Source organism: Lissotriton helveticus, chromosome 4_1 (assembly GCF_964261635.1).
Source record: "Lissotriton helveticus chromosome 4_1, aLisHel1.1, whole genome shotgun sequence".
Classification (NCBI taxonomy): Eukaryota; Metazoa; Chordata; class Amphibia; order Caudata; family Salamandridae; genus Lissotriton; species Lissotriton helveticus.
Genome location: NC_136063.1, coordinates 1,320,813,103 through 1,320,833,515, shown reverse-complemented (window position 1 = coordinate 1,320,833,515; position 20,413 = coordinate 1,320,813,103). Strand labels below are relative to the sequence as shown.

General features: G+C 38.8%; 1 protein-coding gene across 1 annotated transcript in view; it reads left to right on the top strand.

Annotated features, from left to right (window-relative positions):
- LOC144829101 (cytidine monophosphate-N-acetylneuraminic acid hydroxylase-like) overlaps positions 1-20,413 on the top strand; it is a 694,590-nt gene that overhangs the window by 196,213 nt on the left and 477,964 nt on the right. Inside the window, exon 2 of the mRNA XM_078687905.1 lies at positions 7,560-7,763. Coding sequence (XP_078544031.1) covers positions 7,560-7,763 — 204 coding nt within the window. The remainder of the gene's footprint in view (positions 1-7,559; positions 7,764-20,413) is intronic.

Below are 20,413 nucleotides of genomic sequence, written 5' to 3'. Positions count from 1 at the left end.
CATACCTTTGATAAGGCTGAATTTAATTAGAAATATCTGTCCGATGGTCTTTAGTGCCTGCTAAAAGTATGGAGGAAAGAATACATTTTACCAATTATAAATTCTCTCTATCATCAGTATCCAATAACTACGAACTCAGAATTTAGCTTTTGTAGATTTTTTACAAAGCCAGGAACAATAGAATATAGACACACCTCAAAATCAAAGTGTAAGGATACATCAACTCTAATATAGAGCCCATTCTACAAATATCGTTCATACGACAAAATAAGCACAAAATAAGAAATTCGTAAATAAGAACACAGCTGAGTATAGATGCTGCATTCAAATACTTTTTCATTTGTATTTCCGTAATTTAAGAATAATCTGTCCCTACTCTACTTCTAAAATGGCATCCCTTTCTAGCTTCCCACAATAATTCCCAAAAGGTGCCAGCACGTGTTGACTTCCGAAGAAGTACACTCACGTTAAATGGGTCAAGTAGCATAAAGCTACAGAGCTCGTTCTCCTTCCTCAGTCAAAAGCAGAGGTCCTGCAAATCTGTCCCTGTCTCTAAAACAAAAAGACAAAGTTACACTCCTAAGGGGCCACATGGTACATTGTTCCATGAGCACCTTCTTGAGTAACTTTCCACAAAGTCCAATTAATTTTACAACTCTGTCCTCCGACCTTGGTTCCCAAGTTTCACCAGGCACGGAAGGTGTCCTCCTTTCTCTCTGTTTGAGCACCTCAAAGGCATTCCTTTCCTCTCATGTATCTTCTTAAATCTAAAATAACGAGGTCAAATTCTTGCACTTGCAGTAGGGGTAAAAAGAAAGCTTTCTACACACATACATTTTAATTAGCTCCTGACCTAAGAGCAAACGAGGAGAAATGAAACCTTGAAGGAAACGAAAGTTAGGCCTACATTTCGGGCTAAACTAAAACATTCTTTAATATGCACTCATTCACAGAACTTTATATGACTCTTATAACAGTGAATACATCTGGTTACCTATTAATCAATATATACGTGCACAATTATATGATTTCTCTAAATACATCCAAAATATTAATCAGTCCTGTAAATTACGTCACAATTTCACTCTACAGATTTACATACAATGATATATAAATTTCACTTTAATAAGCGCAAAGTTCAACCAAACATTGAATATATACGAGTGCAGTTTGTTCATGAATATAATGCATCCCTTACAAAGTTAAGAGCGTCTAGCACTGTATCACCTGTATCTCAAAGGAGCTGACACTAGGTGCTCAATTACAACCCTCGAAACAATGGAGAATGAATTATAAAATCCTTGATAATGAGGGATTGAAACAGGTGATAGAGGTGGATATCAATTACTATATAAATTAAAAGAAAAAAGAAATGAAGGAAACTCCGGCTGAACTTTTTTGGGATGCTCTGAAAGCCACCATTATGAGTTATCGCTTATAATGTGATTATGCTCCCCTCGTGTAATTAAGAGGAATTCAGGGTAAATTTGTTTTTACTGCAAGCGCACATTTAGTAGTACGAGCAGCTGATCATGCTGATGTTTATGTTCTGTTGCATTTAGCTCTATTGTCAATGCATCCTCTTGTCCATGGTTTGATCGCGAGGATGCATTTTGCACTAAGAAATTAGTGCTAGAATTGCTCGCTATTGCTATTAATGTTCTGTTGCATTAAGTGTTATTTCTTAGTGTAAAATGCACCCTGGCATGCATTGTGGACTTTTATGGCATGTGAGCTAAGAAAACAGCACTAAATGCAGAATTATTCCTCTTGTGTAATTTCACAAAAGCTCACAGAATGTTTGTGTAATTCTGCATGATTGCACTATATGGATTTACGCAAGTGATGCCCAACCATAGTGATTAACTTGATGAATGCTAAAAACAAAAAGGATCAGCAGCGCCTAAAAAACTTATAATTCAAGATCAAAGATCTAGAATTTACACTAAATCAAACCAAAGATTCTGCAGTCCTCTCTGAAATGAAAAGCCTTAAATACGAATTCAACAAAAGTAGTAGGTGCATAGGTGGATTTCAATGAGACAAGCAGAACAAAGTATAGAAAAAAACAGGAAAGCAGGAAGATACCTTACTAATTATTTAAAATATGATAAAAGCGAGTTGACCGCACCTCATCTAAAACAAATTCAAAGGTGTTCAAAGACTTTTATGAAAAACCTAATCAACCCACTAAAGCTATTGACATTACATGCTGTAGGGACTACCTTGACAAACTCTTACTCCCAAAATTGAAAAAAGAACCTAAAGATACTCTCAACAATGTCATTCCTCAAGTTAAAATCCCAAAGGCAATTTAAGGTCAGAAACTAGGGAAGAGCCTCTCCTGGATGGCTTCACGAACACATTTTACAAGGTTTATACATCATCTCTCCTAACACCACTACAAAATCTCTTTTCACATTTTGTCAAAAATGGAAGATTTTAGTGCATTGCATCCAAGACTACCATAGTTGTCATTCCAAAACAAAGTGATGACCTTAAGAAATTAAAAAATATCGTCCGATCTCACTTTAAAATATTGACTGTAAAATATATGCTGAAGTGCTTGCAGACCGATTGAAAATGTTCTCAACCTATTCATCCATGTTGCCCTAACTGGTTTTCCCAAAGAAAGATGAGCATTTACAATATATAATCCTTCTATCATGCCCTTGATAGAGGCCTATGAAGGCCATAGCCTTAAATGTAGAAAAGGCCTTTGATAAAGTCTTTTGCACATGCTTGGAGGTTCAGGCTGGACACTTTCTATAGGATCAGGGTCACCACTGATTTACACATAGCTGGGTCTAAACTGAGGTGGCATGGTGTGCAAGATAACGATGTTTTGGGATGCGGCACGAGAGATTACCAGCGGCTGAGGTTAATTCAAGCCTCCCATCCATCACTGTTTTGTATACTTATTGTGTTATCCTAAATGGGACGGGTATGCGCAGACTTGGATCTCATGCACACTGTGTCACTAGAATTAAGCTGTACCCGCCTGATGAGCCTATAAAAATGGTGAAACTGGTCCTGGGTTGCTTGTGTTGAGGTAGGACCTTGCTTGGTAGGTCAGGCTGAACTGTTCCTTTTAGAGCAGGGTCAAGACTGATATAGCTGGATCCAAACTGAGGTAGCATGGTGTGCATAGTACCAATGGATTGGAATGCGGTCCGGAGTGATTACCAGTGACTGAGATTAAGTCAAGCACTTGATCCATCACTGTTTTGTATGCTTATTGTGTAGCCCTATGTGGAACGGGTATGACCAGACATAGGTCCCCTGCACACTATGTCACTCAGAACCAAGCTGTACCCAACTGATGAGCCCCTAACTAAGACAAAACTAGTCCTGGGTTGCTTGTGTTCCGGTTAAGGGGCGACTTGACCTGGCTTGGCAGTCTGGGTTGGACTGTTCCAATTGGAGACGGGTAAAGACTTGATTTGCATATAGCTGGGTCCAAACTGAGGTGGCATAGTGTGCATAATAATGATGGTTTGGGAGCGGCCAAAGTGATTACCAGTGGCGGAAATTAATTTAAGCATTCCATCCATCATTGCTTTGTATGCTTATTGTGTTACACTCAGTGGGACGGGTATGCCCATTCGTGGATCCCGTGCACACTGTGTCATTGGAACCAAGCTAGACTCGGCTGATGAGCACATAACTAGGGTGAAACCAGTCCTAGGTTGCTTGTGTTCCAGTTCAGGAAGGACCTGGCTCTGCCATTCGGACTGGACTGTTCAGGGTCATGTCTGATTTGCATATAGCTGGGTCCAAACTGAGCTGGCATAGTGTGCAAAATGGTGATGGATGGCTGGAGAGAAGGCTGGATTGCCTTGAAGGACATTTGGAGAAAGGGAAGATGGTTGTGAGTAGTATGGAAGGATAGATGGATAGAAGGATGGATGAATGAATAGGTAGATAAATGACAAAAGGAAATGATGGATGAAAAGATCGAAAGAAGGATGGTTGAGTTGATTAGAAATGAACAAGGAAAAGGTACCATTTGGCTACTTTTCAGAATTCCCACGAGGAAGCAAACAAAAGAGTGCTGGGCTCGCTCGCCTAACTCATTGCCACTCTGGATGGCTCAAAGTGCTGGATATTTATTTTTTCTGGCTACTCCCTTGAGAGCAGCAACACAAAAAGATGAGCATGAGACCCACGTCTGGGCATACAGTTTCCACTTGGGCGACTATACAAACACAAAAAGATGATGTACGGAATGCTGAACATTGTCAAACATTGACCCCCCCCCAATACAGAGATCTGAAACTAAATCCATAGTATTTTTCTCACCATGCCATTCCAGTTTGGAATTAGTCATATGCAACTCAATCTTGACACTGCTGCCCTTGGGAACAGGATGATTCTTTCTGGTCCAGAGTGGACCTGGCTTGGCAGTTCGGGCTGAACTATTTCCAAGGGGAGCAGGATCAAGACTGATTTGCATATGGCTGGGTTCAAACTGGGTTGGCATAGTGAGCAAAAAACCGATGGATTTAACCCAGATCTGTGACTGGGATGGATGTCTGACAATGTTCAGCATTCCGTCCATCATCTTTTTGTGTTGCTATTCTCCCTTGTGTGCACATATGGACGGCTGATTCATGAGGACCATTCGGAGTTCATGTTGACACATTCAGGGCTACTGTTACACCACATTCTTCTTATCATCTGTGATTCAAATCATACAAATTGAGGTACTATAATAAATTACAAGAATTAATTAAGGATTTGTAAAGCACATTGCTTCCCAGCCCAGCAGCGTGAGACCGGCGCTAGATGACGCAGATGGAATATAGCAAACACAAGAGGATGATGGACGGAGCGTTGAAACTTTTCAGACACTTACTCCCAGTCACAGATCTGGGTTGAATCCACCATCATTCTTTAGCTCACTTCACCACCTCAGTTCAGACCCAGCTATATGCAAATCAGTCTTGACCCTGTACCTCATGGGAACAGTCCAGCCCAAACTGCAAGCCATGTCTTCCCTGGACCAGAAACACGCATCCTGGGACCGGTTTCGGGCTAACAGCCCTCATCAGCCAGGCAAGCTTGAATCCAATGGCAAAGTGAGCAAGGGACCCAAGTCTGGGCCTACCCTGCCAACTAAGGGCGAACAAAGCAAACACAAGGAGATGATGGACGGAGTGTTGAAACTTTTCAGACACTTCCCCCAGTCACAGATCTGGGTTGAATCCATCACCATTCTTTAGCTCACTTTGCAACGCACATGGATTATACACAGCAATGGCAGTTAGGCAGAAAAGAGCAATTTTTTTACCAAAAAGAAAGTAGGTTGGAGTCTATACAAATTACCGAAAAACAATTCTTTTAAAACATTTGTTCTGCTTAGTAAGAAAAGAAGCGTCCTCCCATACATATCTTCTTTTGTGGTGGAGGAGAAAGCAGATTGGCAGCAGAAGACCGAAGGATTATGCTGAAGATATGAAAAGTGACTAGCACAATGGCAAATGCAAAGCACCTTAAACAAGGTGCTCTTGGCCACTGGAAGCCAATGCACCGTGGCAAGATGACCTGTTATCGAGGAGGCACGAGGAAGTCCGAAGTTTAGGCTTACAGCAGCATTCATTACAACCTTTACACGACGAATAAAAGAAGCAAGCAGGCCAAAGTAAGTAGAGGGAATTACCGGAGTCAAGACAGGCCATGATAGTGTACTGAACCACTGTTCGCCGGAAGTGCAAAGGTCAAGTGTGAATTCTTTTAAAAACATGCAGATATAAAAAACGGGGATAAAAGAAGCAAGGGCCATATTATCAAGAAAGGGCGATACATTATCGCCGCTTTTATCGGCAGGAAAATGCCTCTAAATCGGCGATAATGGACTTGATAATATGCCTTTGTGAATTCCCATAGAAGCCCAGGTTCTGGTGTTAATGTATCGCCCTTTCTTGATAATATGGCCCCAAGTATTTAAACTGTATTTCCGTCAGTGTAAGGTATAAATAAAAAGGCTCTAATGTAAAGTAGCTGCCAATCAGAATAACTAAATTTAACTGCTATCATTTAAACCGATACTGTCTTCATCCAAGATTTGATACACTTGTAGTCAATTTTAGAAAAGGTTTTAAATAATATTAATTTGGTTTTGAAAATGTTACATTTAGTCACATATAGAAGGGAGCCTTAGTTAGAGGAGGTTACAAAGTACTATCTGTTATCTTCGTCCATAAGACATACACCTTAGGGCTTCTCTGACCCCTACACTCTCAAACTCAGCTAATGGCGATGCATTTATCTATGACCTTTTAGCATCTAACCCCATTTTGACTTAGAACACACCTCCCCATCTGAGCTGGTGTGCAGCATTTTACATCACTCATCTCTCCCACGCTTGGAAGAAGGAAGGGGCACAGTGAAGCTAGAACATAACCTCATACTCCCTGAAAACAACCTGCTATGACACTTCTCTTTTACAAAGTCAAGTTTGCAAAAAAGTGATGAGTGGACAGTGCTGGAAATGGAAAAAGTACTCATTAATTAAGGGGCCAGGGAGGGGCAACACAAAGGAGGAGGACTCCTGAAAAGCATAAACTGACAGTCAAACATTTATTTTAGAAAACTGCGGCAAATAAATTGGCAACAAGGACAAATGTAAAAATATATCTGTTCAGGCGTGTGTTAGGGTTTTGGGGTACATTGGGTACTTTGAGGGTAAGATTTAAATAGCCAGATAACATAAAAATACCCTCAACCAAATATGGCATTTGCATGTCTCAGAGTTTTGGAAAGCTGCAATCAGCACTTTCCTGGAGCAGACTGGAGTGTTGTCAGCAGGGGTCCGACTAGTCCCACGTCTTTGAGGTAGCAAGCTGCAGCACCTCCGTCTGTCACTTAGGGGCCTATTATGATGAGTGTCAGAAAGCCTCCAACCTTAGGTCGGAGGCTTTCCAACACTCATCGTAGGTTTGAATTCCAACCAGCTGATTTTGATTCATCCAGACGGAATTGAAACCGGCCAGTCATACCCTCTGGCTTCCGACAGGCTCAGGGAGCCAGTCGGCCAGTCGTAACCATCCCGTAATTCAAATAGAGTACGGTTTACACGTCTGGATTACGATGCAGTGTTTCCATGCTGGCCTTTATGACATGGAAACCCTGTCGGAAAGCGTGTATGGGGGGCCCTAGCAGGGCCCATTTCCTTTGCAGCCTCCGGTTGGTGGCCGAGGGGACACCTATTGTGCCCCCTGTTAATCTCTGCTCCCCGTGGTAGGCTCCTTGAGGTGCCTACCATGGGGTGCAGGGATTAACATCACCTCGCATTTCCCTATGGGAACATGCTCTACGGTTGGTTTATGGCCAACATCAGTGATACTGCAGAGTGCAAGGCGAGCCTCCAAGAAGTCAGTGTGCGATAACACACATTGCTTTGCACCATACCTTTACCATGAGGACCTCTTATTTGCTCATTTTTCAGAAAGTTCCTTTCAAATTGTGTTTAGTTGCAGTGGTGCAATGTACTCATTTATACTGTAGATCTTTTATACATATTCTTGAGTAACCTTTAATGCTTATTGTTTTTACAGTTGTGAGCAAAGAGCCCAAGTGTTGCTGTCAATCAAGGCAGAGGAAGAAGGAAATCTTAAAGATGGGATCAATTTCATCAGAAATAAAGAAACTGGGAAAAATTATATCATATATAAAGATGGAGACAAAATGCGCGCCTGCAAGAATTTGTGCAAACATCAAGGAGGACTTTTTATTAAGGATATTGAAGATCTGTCAAGCAGGTAGTCTTGTAAATGTTTATACTGTTATTATCTTCTGTTTAAAAACAAATGGTTATCATCATTTTGCAGTTTGCAGGAAACCTCAGACACAGATATTTAAATACAGTGTCAAGTTAAATGTATTATAATAACACTAGTAATGCTAAAAGTACTCACCAGGCGCAGCCTAGATTGCTAAATCTTTATAGGATAAGGATGATGATAGATTCTTGACATCTCACCACGATAGGGTACCAAAAACTCTGCTTAAAGTAGTATTTCCTTGCCATGGAGAGGGACAAATAGTTTACTTTTTTATCATTACAAAAATGGCCAGCTGAAACCTCTCATGGCTAGATGCTTGTCCCATTGTCCCTTGCATTACCAGTCTGTTTCATGTGGTAGATGAGTAACCTTGATTCAATCTGCCAATCGCTTCTGTGCGTGTTGAAAGAGGAGGTGATATTACACTGTAGATTATTATTATTATTAATAGAAATTTGTAAAAGCGCAACTATGACCGTAGGCGTCAAGGCGCTGGAAGATGGTAAAAGGAAAGCTCAAAAATTTCCAAGGGCAGAATTAGAGATAGGCTTCTCGAAATAACCAGGTCTTGAGTGCTTTACGGAACAGAGTGTGGGAAGAGATCCCCTTCAGGTAGTTGGGGAGCGTATTCCAGAGTCTGGGTGCAAGGAAGCGAAAGGACCTTCCACCCCATCTGGCCTTGGATATTCGAGGAACAGCCAGCAGGCTTTTACGGGAAGAGCGGAGTGCTCTGCCAGGGGTATAATAGGCCACCAGAGCGCGAATAGCCTCCGGCCCGGACTCATTAAGGGCACGGTGTATAAGGCAAAAGGCCTTGAAATTAATCCTCGCCTGCATGGGGAGCCAGTAGATATGCATAAGACTGTAGAGACTGTAGATATGTAGAGACTATATTAATATATATATATATATATATATATATATATATATATATATATATATATATATATATATATATATATATATATTATATATATATATATATATACATACATACATACATACATACATACATACATATTACCTACTGGCGGTCGCCAGTAGGTATATATAGTTAGGATTTTTTCCCTATGGGATTTTTGAAAATTCTATGTCTAATAACTTTGGCGTTTGTGGACGGAATTGGATGAAATTTTCTGGAAAATGGAACATTTTGTTTCTGAGCAGCCCCTGAAAATTTGGGGGGGGTTCGTCGAGGGGGGGCCGAGAAAAAAGGGGGGTCCCAAAACGTGTTTTTAACATTGAGTTTTCCATAGGGCGGTTGGCCTCACTTTTAGCCCGAACGGCTGAATGGATTTGCACGAAACTTGGCAAAATTGTAGGGACTGGTAGCCCGATGTGCCTTTTGTAGGTCTCAATATATGTGCTCCAGTGGATTTTGAGAAATTACCGTTTAAAAAAAGATATATATCTGTAACAGCGGACCGGGCAGCTCCCCGGTTCGCGGACCGGGGCGCGTACCAGAACTTCGCGTAGCGAAGCTGATTGGCTCTCCGGTGTCTGTCAACATTCTAAACAGTCCGGAGCGGCCGCCATCTTGTCTCTCGGTAGGATTGAGAGACAAGAGGAGGCCAAAACAAAGGGGGAAATAACCATAAGGGGGCATAGTAGATCATCCCTGACCCCCTAGGTTTAATGTGGAGGCTTTAAAAGGGCCCCGCGGGGCAAAAAAAAATAAAAAATTTTTTTGTTTTTTTTCGTGGGTAGCGCCCGGTCCGCGAACCGGGAAGCGTTATGGGCAGCGTACTGCAATGAAAAATGAATGAGAGACTTTTCAAATGCAGTATGTTAATTGATTGTTGGTTTTGTTGATTATTTTTTATTTTTTTAAGTTTTTTAAGCAATTATTTATTATTGTGATTGTGGTTGAAAATTTAATAACATTTCTAACATTTAACTAGTTTATTAATTACATATAAAAATGATTAAAGACTCAAACAATTTTTTAATATTACATACAATTTTATTTTTCGGATTGTTTTTCAAAATTTAATAGAACGTCTAGCATTTGACTGTCCGATATGTCCTCTTGTTGAGTGAACATAAGTTCCCACATTTGACCGTCATCATAATGAAGTAAATGATCCACAGATTCTACACATTGAACTAATTCATGGTCCCGTGATTCATCCATGAAATCTGAGTCATCATTGTCCTCAATATCTTTTTCTGTGTTGTTCTCCAGAACAATTTCAAAGGAAACATTCTGCTCACCTTCCATTTTCTTGCTGTAATTTGCATAAAAAATAAATATATCAGTAGAGATAGGGCACTGTTGGGTTTAAGTTCAGACAGGTACTTGTGAGTTTATAACAGAGAAGTAATCTATGGGCACTGTATGGTTTCAGGCGTGAAGTAGTACTATTAAAAAGTGCCTGTGAAGAAGCCTAAGTAAATTCATAATTATACCACAGAAACCTAAATCAATCCATAATTATAATAAAGAAGCCTTTCTCAATGTCTAACTCTTACAGAGGGATAGTATATAACTATCTGAAAATGTTTTCAAATTTATAAAATAATATCTCACCTTCTAAAATCAAGTTTAAGTTGTGAGTGAAAATGATCTTGCAATGTAGTTCAGGAAGTAGTAGTCAAAATGGCTGTGTTTCTCTCTCTTCCTTTATATATATTCAGGTACATAACCAATCAAATGTCAGGTAAAAAAAGTAGAAAATGAAAGTAACATTTTCATTGGTTGTCAATTCCAACACTTCAGATGTGTTTTGTGAAGTAATTTACCTCAGGGTATTTAGAGAGGTCTACAGGCTAAATGGCTAAATGGAATTCCAATCAAATTTGTGAAAATGGTAGGGATTGGTATGTAGTATGAGCTAATCTATATTTGGTGAAATTGTCTCCAGTGGCTTTTCTGTGAACTACTTTCCCACCTTTTTTGATGGTGCGCTTCCCAGGGAGCGACCCGGTACGCGAACCGTTGAGCGCCTCGGTTCGCGGACCTTAAGCGTTCCGGGAGTCCACCATTTTGTGTTTCGGTCGAATTAAGATACAAGATGGAGGGCAAATAATCTTCAGAATGGGTAGAAGGGGGCACGGTAGAGTTTTCTGAGGGTGGCTGAGGAGGCTTATATGTGCGAAAAAAAAACATTTTTAAAACAATTTTCGCGAGGTTAGCTCCCGGTTCGCGTACCGGGTAGGGCCCCCGGGAGCGTACTTTGTTGAAAATTAGTGAAAAATGTTAGAGTTAAATAATAATTGTGAGTGATCAGATGTAGGGTAGCTCTGAGAAGAGCTTTTGGGTTTATGGTACATTTAGGTACTTATAAGTAGGTACCAATGCACATTTTTAAATTCAGAGTGAAAATTCTGTTGCCCTCATCTGAGAAGTGAACTCCATCTCCTCTGTAGATATCTTGCATGTAGTAACGCAAGTTATTGTTGTACAGGGAGCCCATTCCATGGTCTCTCATGTAAGCTGAAACAGATTTGTTTACATGCTTCCTCGACTTCTCAATTTGTGGACAAAATTGGTTTGACCACCTCCATTTCTGTCTTTGGCATATATTTGAATATACCAAGGCAGTCTGAGGAAAAAGTGCCATTAATTGCTCAAAGGTGTCCTTTAAAAGCATTTCCAGACCTACACCAGTCAAAGTGCCCAAGTCATTACCTCCACAGTGCACAATTAACAGGTCAGGTTTTGGCAAATGCATAAAGGTTTTCACCAATGGTATCAATTGGTGACATTTTAATCCTCTGTGGCCAAACCACTTAATTTCCACATCTTGTAAATTGAGGTTAGGTAAATTCCTGTTTTCAACGTACCTTTGAGCCCAGTGAATATAACTATGTCCAACAATCCAGACAGAAAACATGGTGAGAGAAGGTTCTCCTGCAGTCAGATGAAGTGTGGCAATGAAATGGCAGTTGAAAAAATGAGAGTGTAAAATGAAAAAAAAACTGTGGAGTTTCTGTGTTCATGAAGCAGTAACAGTGATTGGTGGATTTTGATTGCTGAAAACAGAAAGTTAGGGTGCACAGATGTGTTCTTTGAAAGATGTATTTTGAGTGGTCAATAAAAAATCATTAAATGAAAGAATGCACTGGATATGCAGGTGCACTGAGAGTTCAGAGTTCAATTGCAACATTGTTGTGTGAACTTGCAAACACCAGAGGTCTTCCAAGAGGTGGTTGCTATGCAAAATAGGCAGAAAGGGCAGAGGGGGGAAGGGTTTTCATTTGAAAAAAAGTGAGGGAAGAGTTTTGATTGGGTGACATGAGAAATATGTGTGAAGAATTACAGCATTTCTGTGCTTTTGATAGCTGCAGACTCTGGAGTGCATACCTTTTGCTCTGCTGAAGACAAATTGGTGTGTTTCTGAGACTGTTTTCAAACTCAAAGTATTTGCTAAGGTGAGAAAATATTTCTTTAATTTAGATAGAGAATAGTGTGCTTTAAGGAGAAAATTATGAATTATGTGGCGCAAATTGCTTGTAAATATGCTCCCACATGTGCATGGAAAATTTTGATTTTGAATGTTTGTGTTACATAGCCATGTTAAAAGTGATACAAACATGCAGGAAAGGCAATGAAAAAATGCTTTTATGTGTCTTAAGGACATTTTAAGTAATTTTGCCATGTGCAGTGTTTTGAAATTATGATTTGAAAATCGTTTTTGGGGAAAAGGAATTGATTTAAATTTATGACAAGGACATAATGGTGTATGCTTCTTTATACGGCAATTGACTGTCCCTGATGTTATTTTTCCCATTTTAATGTAAGACCTTTCTCTGTGGCGCAAGTTGCTTGTAAATATGGTCCGACCTGTGCATGGGAAATTTAGATTTTAAATGTTTGTGTTACATAGCCATGTTAAAAGTGACCCAACCATGCTGGAAAGGCAATCAAAAAACGCTTTCATGTGTCTTAATGACATTTTAAGTCATTTTCCCATGTGCAGTGTTTTGAAATTATGATTTGAAAATCGTTTTTGGGGAAAAGGAATTGTTTTTAAATTCATGACAAGGACATAATGGTGTATGCTTCTTTATAAGGCAATTGACTGTCCCTGATGTTATTTTTCTCATTTTAGTGTAAGACCTTTCTCTGTGGCGCAAATTGCTTGTAAATATGCTCCCACATGTGCATGGAAAATTTAGATTTTGAATGTTTGTGTTACATAGCCATGTTAAATGAAAGAATGCACTGGATATGCAGGTGCACTGAGAGTTCAGAGTTCAATTGCAACATTGTTGTGTGAACTTGCAAACACCAGAGGTCTTCCAAGAGGTGGTTGCTATGCAAAATAGGCAGAAAGGGCAGAGGGGGGAAGGGTTTTCATTTGAAAAAAAGTGAGGGAAGAGTTTTGATTGGGTGACATGAGAAATATGTGTGAAGAATTACAGCATTTCTGTGCTTTTGATAGCTGCAGACTCTGGAGTGCATACCTTTTGCTCTGCTGAAGACAAATTGGTGTGTTTCTGAGACTGTTTTCAAACTCAAAGTATTTGCTAAGGTGAGAAAATATTTCTTTAATTTAGATAGAGAATAGTGTGCTTTAAGGAGAAAATTATGAATTATGTGGCGCAAATTGCTTGTAAATATGCTCCCACATGTGCATGGAAAATTTTGATTTTGAATGTTTGTGTTACATAGCCATGTTAAAAGTGATACAAACATGCAGGAAAGGCAATGAAAAAATGCTTTTATGTGTCTTAAGGACATTTTAAGTAATTTTGCCATGTGCAGTGTTTTGAAATTATGATTGGAAAATCGTTTTTGGGGAAAAGGAATTTATTTAAATTTATGACAAGGACATAATGGTGTATGCTTCTTTATACGGCAATTGACTGTCCCTGATGTTATTTTTCCCATTTTAATGTAAGACCTTTCTCTGTGGCGCAAGTTGCTTGTAAATATGGTCCGACCTGTGCATGGGAAATTTAGATTTTAAATGTTTGTGTTACATAGCCATGTTAAAAGTGACCCAACCATGCTGGAAAGGCAATCAAAAAACGCTTTCATGTGTCTTAATGACATTTTAAGTCATTTTCCCATGTGCAGTGTTTTGAAATTATGATTTGAAAATCGTTTTTGGGGAAAAGGAATTGTTTTTAAATTCATGACAAGGACATAATGGTGTATGCTTCTTTATAAGGCAATTGACTGTCCCTGATGTTATTTTTCTCATTTTAGTGTAAGACCTTTCTCTGTGGCGCAAATTGCTTGTAAATATGCTCCCACATGTGCATGGAAAATTTAGATTTTGAATGTTTGTGTTACATAGCCATGTTAAAAGTGACCCAACCATGCAGGAAAGGCAATCAAAAAACGCTTTTATGTGTCTTAAGGACATTTTAAGTAATTTTCCCATGTGTAGTGTTTTGAAATTATGATTTGAAAATCGTTTTTGAGGTAAAGGAATGTTGTTAAAATTTATGTGCGCCATATGCCCCCAAATTTCTTTTTCAGGGGTGCAGCAGGGTGTTCTTGAGACACCCCTGCACCTTTGGAAAAAATTCCTAATTTGTGATGAGCAAATTGTTAATCGCAAATTGCACCTTCATTTATATGAGCCTCCTAGCCCATGGAAATGAATGGGTAATTTGCAATTAGCAATTTTCTCATCGCAAATTTGGAATGGTAAAGAATCGCTATTTATTCCTTAAAATTCGCTTTTTTGGAAATGCAAAATAGTTATATGATACATATGGCGGATGATGTCTAACAAGATAAGAAGCTTAGGGATACATTTATGATGACTGGCGCAATGAACTAGAAATCACTTACTTCATTGGTAGAGCTTTACATGTATTATCTCCTCTGTATTCTTCATCAAGCGTAACTTTAATCTGCAATCCTGAGTAGGCCTCACTTTAAACAAACCTCTGGATAGGCCACATCTTATTGTTATCCTGAATTAATCATTTAAAATGCTAGGGACAGATTTATGATAGGTGTATGCCTCTTTTGCGCCACTTAGAAAACATTGTCCATGGGGAAAGGACTTAAAATGTCCTTAAGACACATGAATGTGTTTTTTTAAAACGTTTGCAATTTTTTTGGGTCACTTTTAACATGGCTCTGTGACTCACACAGTCAAAATCTAAATTCGCCATGCACAGGTGGGAGCATATTTACAAGGAATGTGCTCCATGGGGAAAGGTCTTATAATGTAATATGGGAAAAATGACATCAGAGACACTGAAATGCCTTATAGAGAAGCATACACCATTATGTCCTTGTCATAAATTTGCAAACCATTACTTTTCCCCAAAAACGATTTTCAAATCATAATTTGAAAACACTGCACATGTGGAAATGACTTAAAATGTCCTTAATTCAAAATTTGCGATTCCTTAAATGCAATGTATCAAACAAAAAAATATGTAAAAAATGATATTAAGGATTTGGAAACTACCACCAACTTCTAGTTTGTGGTAAATTGCGAATTCTTTTCAAAAAGCATTTTTTTCCAAAAAACAAAAGGTCCCATATGACGCCCATACATTCCCTTAGGGCATGTAGGTGTGCCATATGCCCCCAAATTTATTTTTCAGGGGTGCAGCAGGGTGTTCTTGAGATACCCCTGCATGCTTGAAAAAATTCCTATTTTGTGATGAGCTAATTGCTAATCGCAAATTGCAACCTTCATTCCTATGAGCCTCCTAGCCCATGGAAATGAATGGGTAATTTGCAATTAGCAATTTGCTCATTGCAAATTAGGAATAGTAAAGAATTGCTATTTATTCCTTAAAATTTGCTATTTAGGAAATGCAAAATAGTTTGATGGTACATATGGTGGTTCATCTGTAACAAGATAAGAAGCTTAGGGATACATTTATGATGACTGGCGCAATAAAGTGCACATTACTTACTTCATTGGTAGGCCTTTACATGTATTATCTCCTCTGTATTCTTCATCAAGCGTAACTTTAATCTGCAATCCTGAGTAGGCCTCACCTTAAACAAACCTCTGGATAGGCCACACCTTATCGTCATCCTGGATTAATCATTTAAAATGCTAGGGACAGATTTATGATAGGTGTATGCCTCTTTTGTGCCACTGTGCGTCACTTTTATGATGCAGCGGCGGTGCAAAAGATTTGCTATGAGGCGACAACATTACAAATTGATGCATTTAGGCAGATATGTCATGGTGTAAAAAAAACGTACCACATGAAACCGATGCAGCAGTGATGCAAAAGATGCACCATGTCGTAAGACAGGCCTCACTTGGGGCCATATGTATCAAGCTAATTAGCATTCGCAAAGATCAAAATTCTACGAATTTTGGCCTTTGCGAATGTTAATTAGACAAATGGTATGTATCAAACAAGTTTGATGCAAAATAAGGAGTAGCAAAATTTGCTATTCCTTATTTTGCAATTGCACTGAAGGATTTGCAAATTTTGTGACTACTTAAATGCAATGTATCAAACAAAAAATATGTACAAAATGACATTATGGATTTGGAAACTATTGTGGTAAATTAGTGGTAATTTGTGAATTCTTTTCTAAAAGCTTTTTTTTAAAAAAACAAAAGGTCCCATATGACGCCAACACATGCCCTTAGGGCATGTATGTGTGCCATATGCCCCCAAATTTCTTTTTCAGGGGTGCAGCAGGGTGTTCTTGAGACACCCCTGCACCCTTGGAAAAATTCCTAATTTGTGATGAGCAAATTGCTAATCGCAAATTAAACCTTCATTCCTATGAGCCTCCTAGCCCATGGAAATGAATGGGTAACTTGCAATTAGCAATTTGCTCATCGCAAATTAGGAATGGTAAAGAATCGCTATTTATTCCTTAAAATTCGCTATTTAGGAAATGCAAAATATTTTGATGATACATATGGCAGTTCATCTCTAACAAGATAAGAAGCTTAGGGATAGATTTATGATGACTGGCGCATCACCAGGGATGTGCCAGTCATCTTGCGCCGCTGTTCCGCCACCCATGGTGTGCTGCATTTACAATGCGGCACAGCATGGGGCAAAAACGGCACAGATGCTTGACGCATCTGTGCCGTTAAGGTGGCGCATTGCTGGAGTTGTATCGCAAGTGCGATGCAGCTCCAGCAAGGCTCAGGGGTGCACCATCTCCACAATGTTGCGTCAAGACCTATGCCTGCTTCAAGCAGGCGCAGGGTTTTGACGCAGGTTTCTCCTATCTGATTGTAAATGTGGCACACCATGGGTGGCAGAGCAGTGGTGCACGTTAACTGGTGCATGCCTGGGGATGTGCCATTTAACATAAATCTGCCCCTTTACATTTAAGTATGTGCAGGGGACACAGAGTTGGTGAGGCTTATCCAAGGTTAAGAAGAGATGAGTCCTGTTCAGTGAAAGATTAGACATAGGCTTCACCTGCTCAGCATCGCTGGACATGGCTAAATAATAGCTGCAAAATGTTACTCTTGTTAAACAATTTTACTATTATAATCTGTGAGATTTGTCTCTTACTCTGCAACATCTCATTGTTGTTATCTTTCTTTAAAGATAAAGACAACCTCAACATGAGCGACAATCTGCAATCAGTTGATTTTGACCTCATCATTGAACTTGTAATTGAAACATCAGTGGATGTTGATCCCTTGGATGATTTAAATCCTGAGGATGAAGAAGAGCGTGATGAGGATGCAGATTTGTCCGAATTATATGATATAGGATGGGAAGCTGACCTGCTTGAGCCTTTGGAAATATAAACATTTATTTTTAAAATTTATAATTAATAAAAAGTAAAAAGGTAAACCGTTTAATTTAAAAATAAAGACACCTTCAAAAGCAGGTTATGTGTAGTGTCTTCAATAAAATATTAAAATATGCTCATAAAATTAGATCAGATTCACATATAAAATAGCATAGGTAACATAAATATAAATGTCATTTCTTTTCTGGTATTTCTGTATTGTAAATTTGCCAACGACTAAAAAATCTTCTAATTAAAATGTCAAGTAGTGTGTTAAGTTTTTTATCACTGTTACTGATTTACTGTTTGGTAATAATGGTTAATAACATTATTTATTATATTTTTCCACAGATTCAACTGCAGATCATTTCAAGATTTCACCATGCCTACAATAGAAAGACAGAGAAAGGCTGCAAAACGTCAAAGACAGCAGGTGAAAAAAAAAACGCAGCAGTCCTCTAACAAAAAGATTTGTCAAGTCACGAAGAAAGCACCGGGTAAGAGCACAAAACTATTTATAAGAAATATGTGTAGTAAAAAAAATATTACTACAGAAAATGTTTCAGTCCATACAACGAGAAGGAATTCAAATGGAAAGGAAAGGCCAATCAAAAATGTTAGTGCTAGAGCAAGAGATAACTCTGTGCATGATAGTAGAAGGAAACAACAGTTTAGGGAGATTCGTAAACGAATGTTCCGCAACAGGATAATTGGCAATTTGTTAAAAAAATATTAAGAAAGGTCAACAGAAACTGGTTTTTTATAAGAGAAAAAAAAAGTTGAGAAAGTTATTGATCAGGCATTTGAAATTAAACGTAAGTTATTTATTTTGATAATCAATAGAATTAGGAAGCTAAACAAGGCAATTTATGATTTCAAAAGAAATAGTAGATGGAAGAGAATAGTTAATCGTAGTAATTTTTGTGAAGTTTTTTCTGGAGAATGGATGCATAGTTCAAGCTGTGAGGCATTTTTTAATGAGGAGAGTTATTTCCAGGATAATGATTTGGTGCATGCAGTTGACACCAGTGGTCGTGCTTATGAAGTGAAAGATGGTTGTCCAGTTGAAAAAGAAAAACTTGTGACAACAGAGGCAGAAGAGGTGTTAGGTAATGAGGTTTTAGGAAGACGTGCTAAGGGTCCTGTGTACACCTGGAAGTGTAGTAGTATTTGCAGTGTGCGACAGGATTCCATCAATTTGCTTTGTGATTTTGTACGGTCATTTAATAAGAAAAGTTTGAAGCAGAAAATGATGTTGTTGCAAGAATTAGATCCTTGCAGAGTAAGAGAAGTGACAGGTTTGCATGGACATTCACTGGCTTGTCTTTCCAGGAGAGTATGCCAGAGTGTTTTTCATCATTTCAGGATGCTAGCAGTGCATCATAACAAAGTGAGGAAATTAGTTAGAATGTTGTATTATGCTAAGAGTCCAGCAATTATGCTTAAACAATTATGCGCTGCTCTTTTGCATGGTTCTGAAATAGATGTGAAGAATATATGTGAAGAAATTGAGTTTTGTTACTTTGGAAGTAAAGAGGAGAATGTTGAAATTGAGCAAGAAGAAGAGGGTCATGTGGAAGATAGTGTACAGGTTTCCAGTACAGATAATTTCCAGAGGGAAATTGCGACGTTTGAGGTGAAATCAAGTGAGAGGCCTAATTTCACTTGTGTGTGTTGTCGACGCACTTATTATAAGAATCAGACTAAGTTAGTGGATTTATATGCAAAAAGTGAAAGGGAAAATAATAGTGAATGGAAGGATTTTGCAACATACTTGATGGTAGAAAATTGTTTTGATTTGGGATTGGATCAACGTGTGTGTACTTATTGTTGTTGCAAATTAAATCAAAACCAGATGCCTGCTAGAGCAGTTCATAATAATCTGGAATTGGTTGAGATTCCTTCTGAATTGAAGGATTTAAATACTTATGAATCTATTTTGATTCAAAGTATCCATCCCTTTCAGGCTATTGTAAGAATGGAGCCAAAGACAGGGAAATTGCCTCCATCAGATTTACAGAGAGGATTAAAGGGAAGAGTTGTTTATTTGCCTCTAGATTTGAAGAAAAACATTAACACAATTGGAGTAGAAAAAGTGGAAGAGGAACCTCTGGTTATCTTAGTTAATGGGGTTCCGACAAAGAATAAGAAAATATGGCAAGATTTAGTAGATGTTAGGAAAGTTAAAAAGGCAACATTGTATTTGAAAAAAAATAATAAATACTATAAGAATGTATATGTTGCAGAAGAGGAAGTAAGTGAGGAAGAGGATAGCGATTTGTGTGCTGGTCAAATTGAGAAAGTAGAACCCTCTACTAGTGAAGAAATATATGAACATTATAGTGTTCATCCTTTGCATTCCAAGGAAGTCATGGGGAATGCTATTGAGTTGTTTCAAATGAAACAAGCCAAAGGGAGCCCCATTAGTGTTTGGGAGGAAAGTTTGGAAGCTCAGTGTTTCCCACAGCTTTTTCCAACAGGTCAGGGAGGAAGATATGATGAGCGACCTCATCAAATTCCTGCTTCTGAATACCGGACTTTGCGATTGTATGCAGGAGATGCTAGGTTTCGACAATGCATTCCTTATTTGTTTCATCTCCTGTTTGAAAGCGATCTGTCTGGACTGTCATATGCAGTGAACCACATCTTGAAAAGTGGTATACACATGCAAAACATCTCGGCAAGTGACTTTATGGATAAAGTCAATGTCCAAGACAGTATTTTGGATTCTCACCTGATTAATCTCATGGCGTGTCAGCGTGGTACTAATGAGTACTGGTACCGTCGTCATGGTGATTTAAAATGTATGCTGAGGAACTTAGGTACTCCCACATGGTTCCTCACTCTGAGCTGTGCCGAGTATGGCTGGGAAGACTTACTTGAATTTCTACGAGAGGCAAATGCTAACGTAGATAACATCGAATTCAAGACACCTGGAGAACTGTGCTCTTTGGATCCAGTCAATGTATGTAGG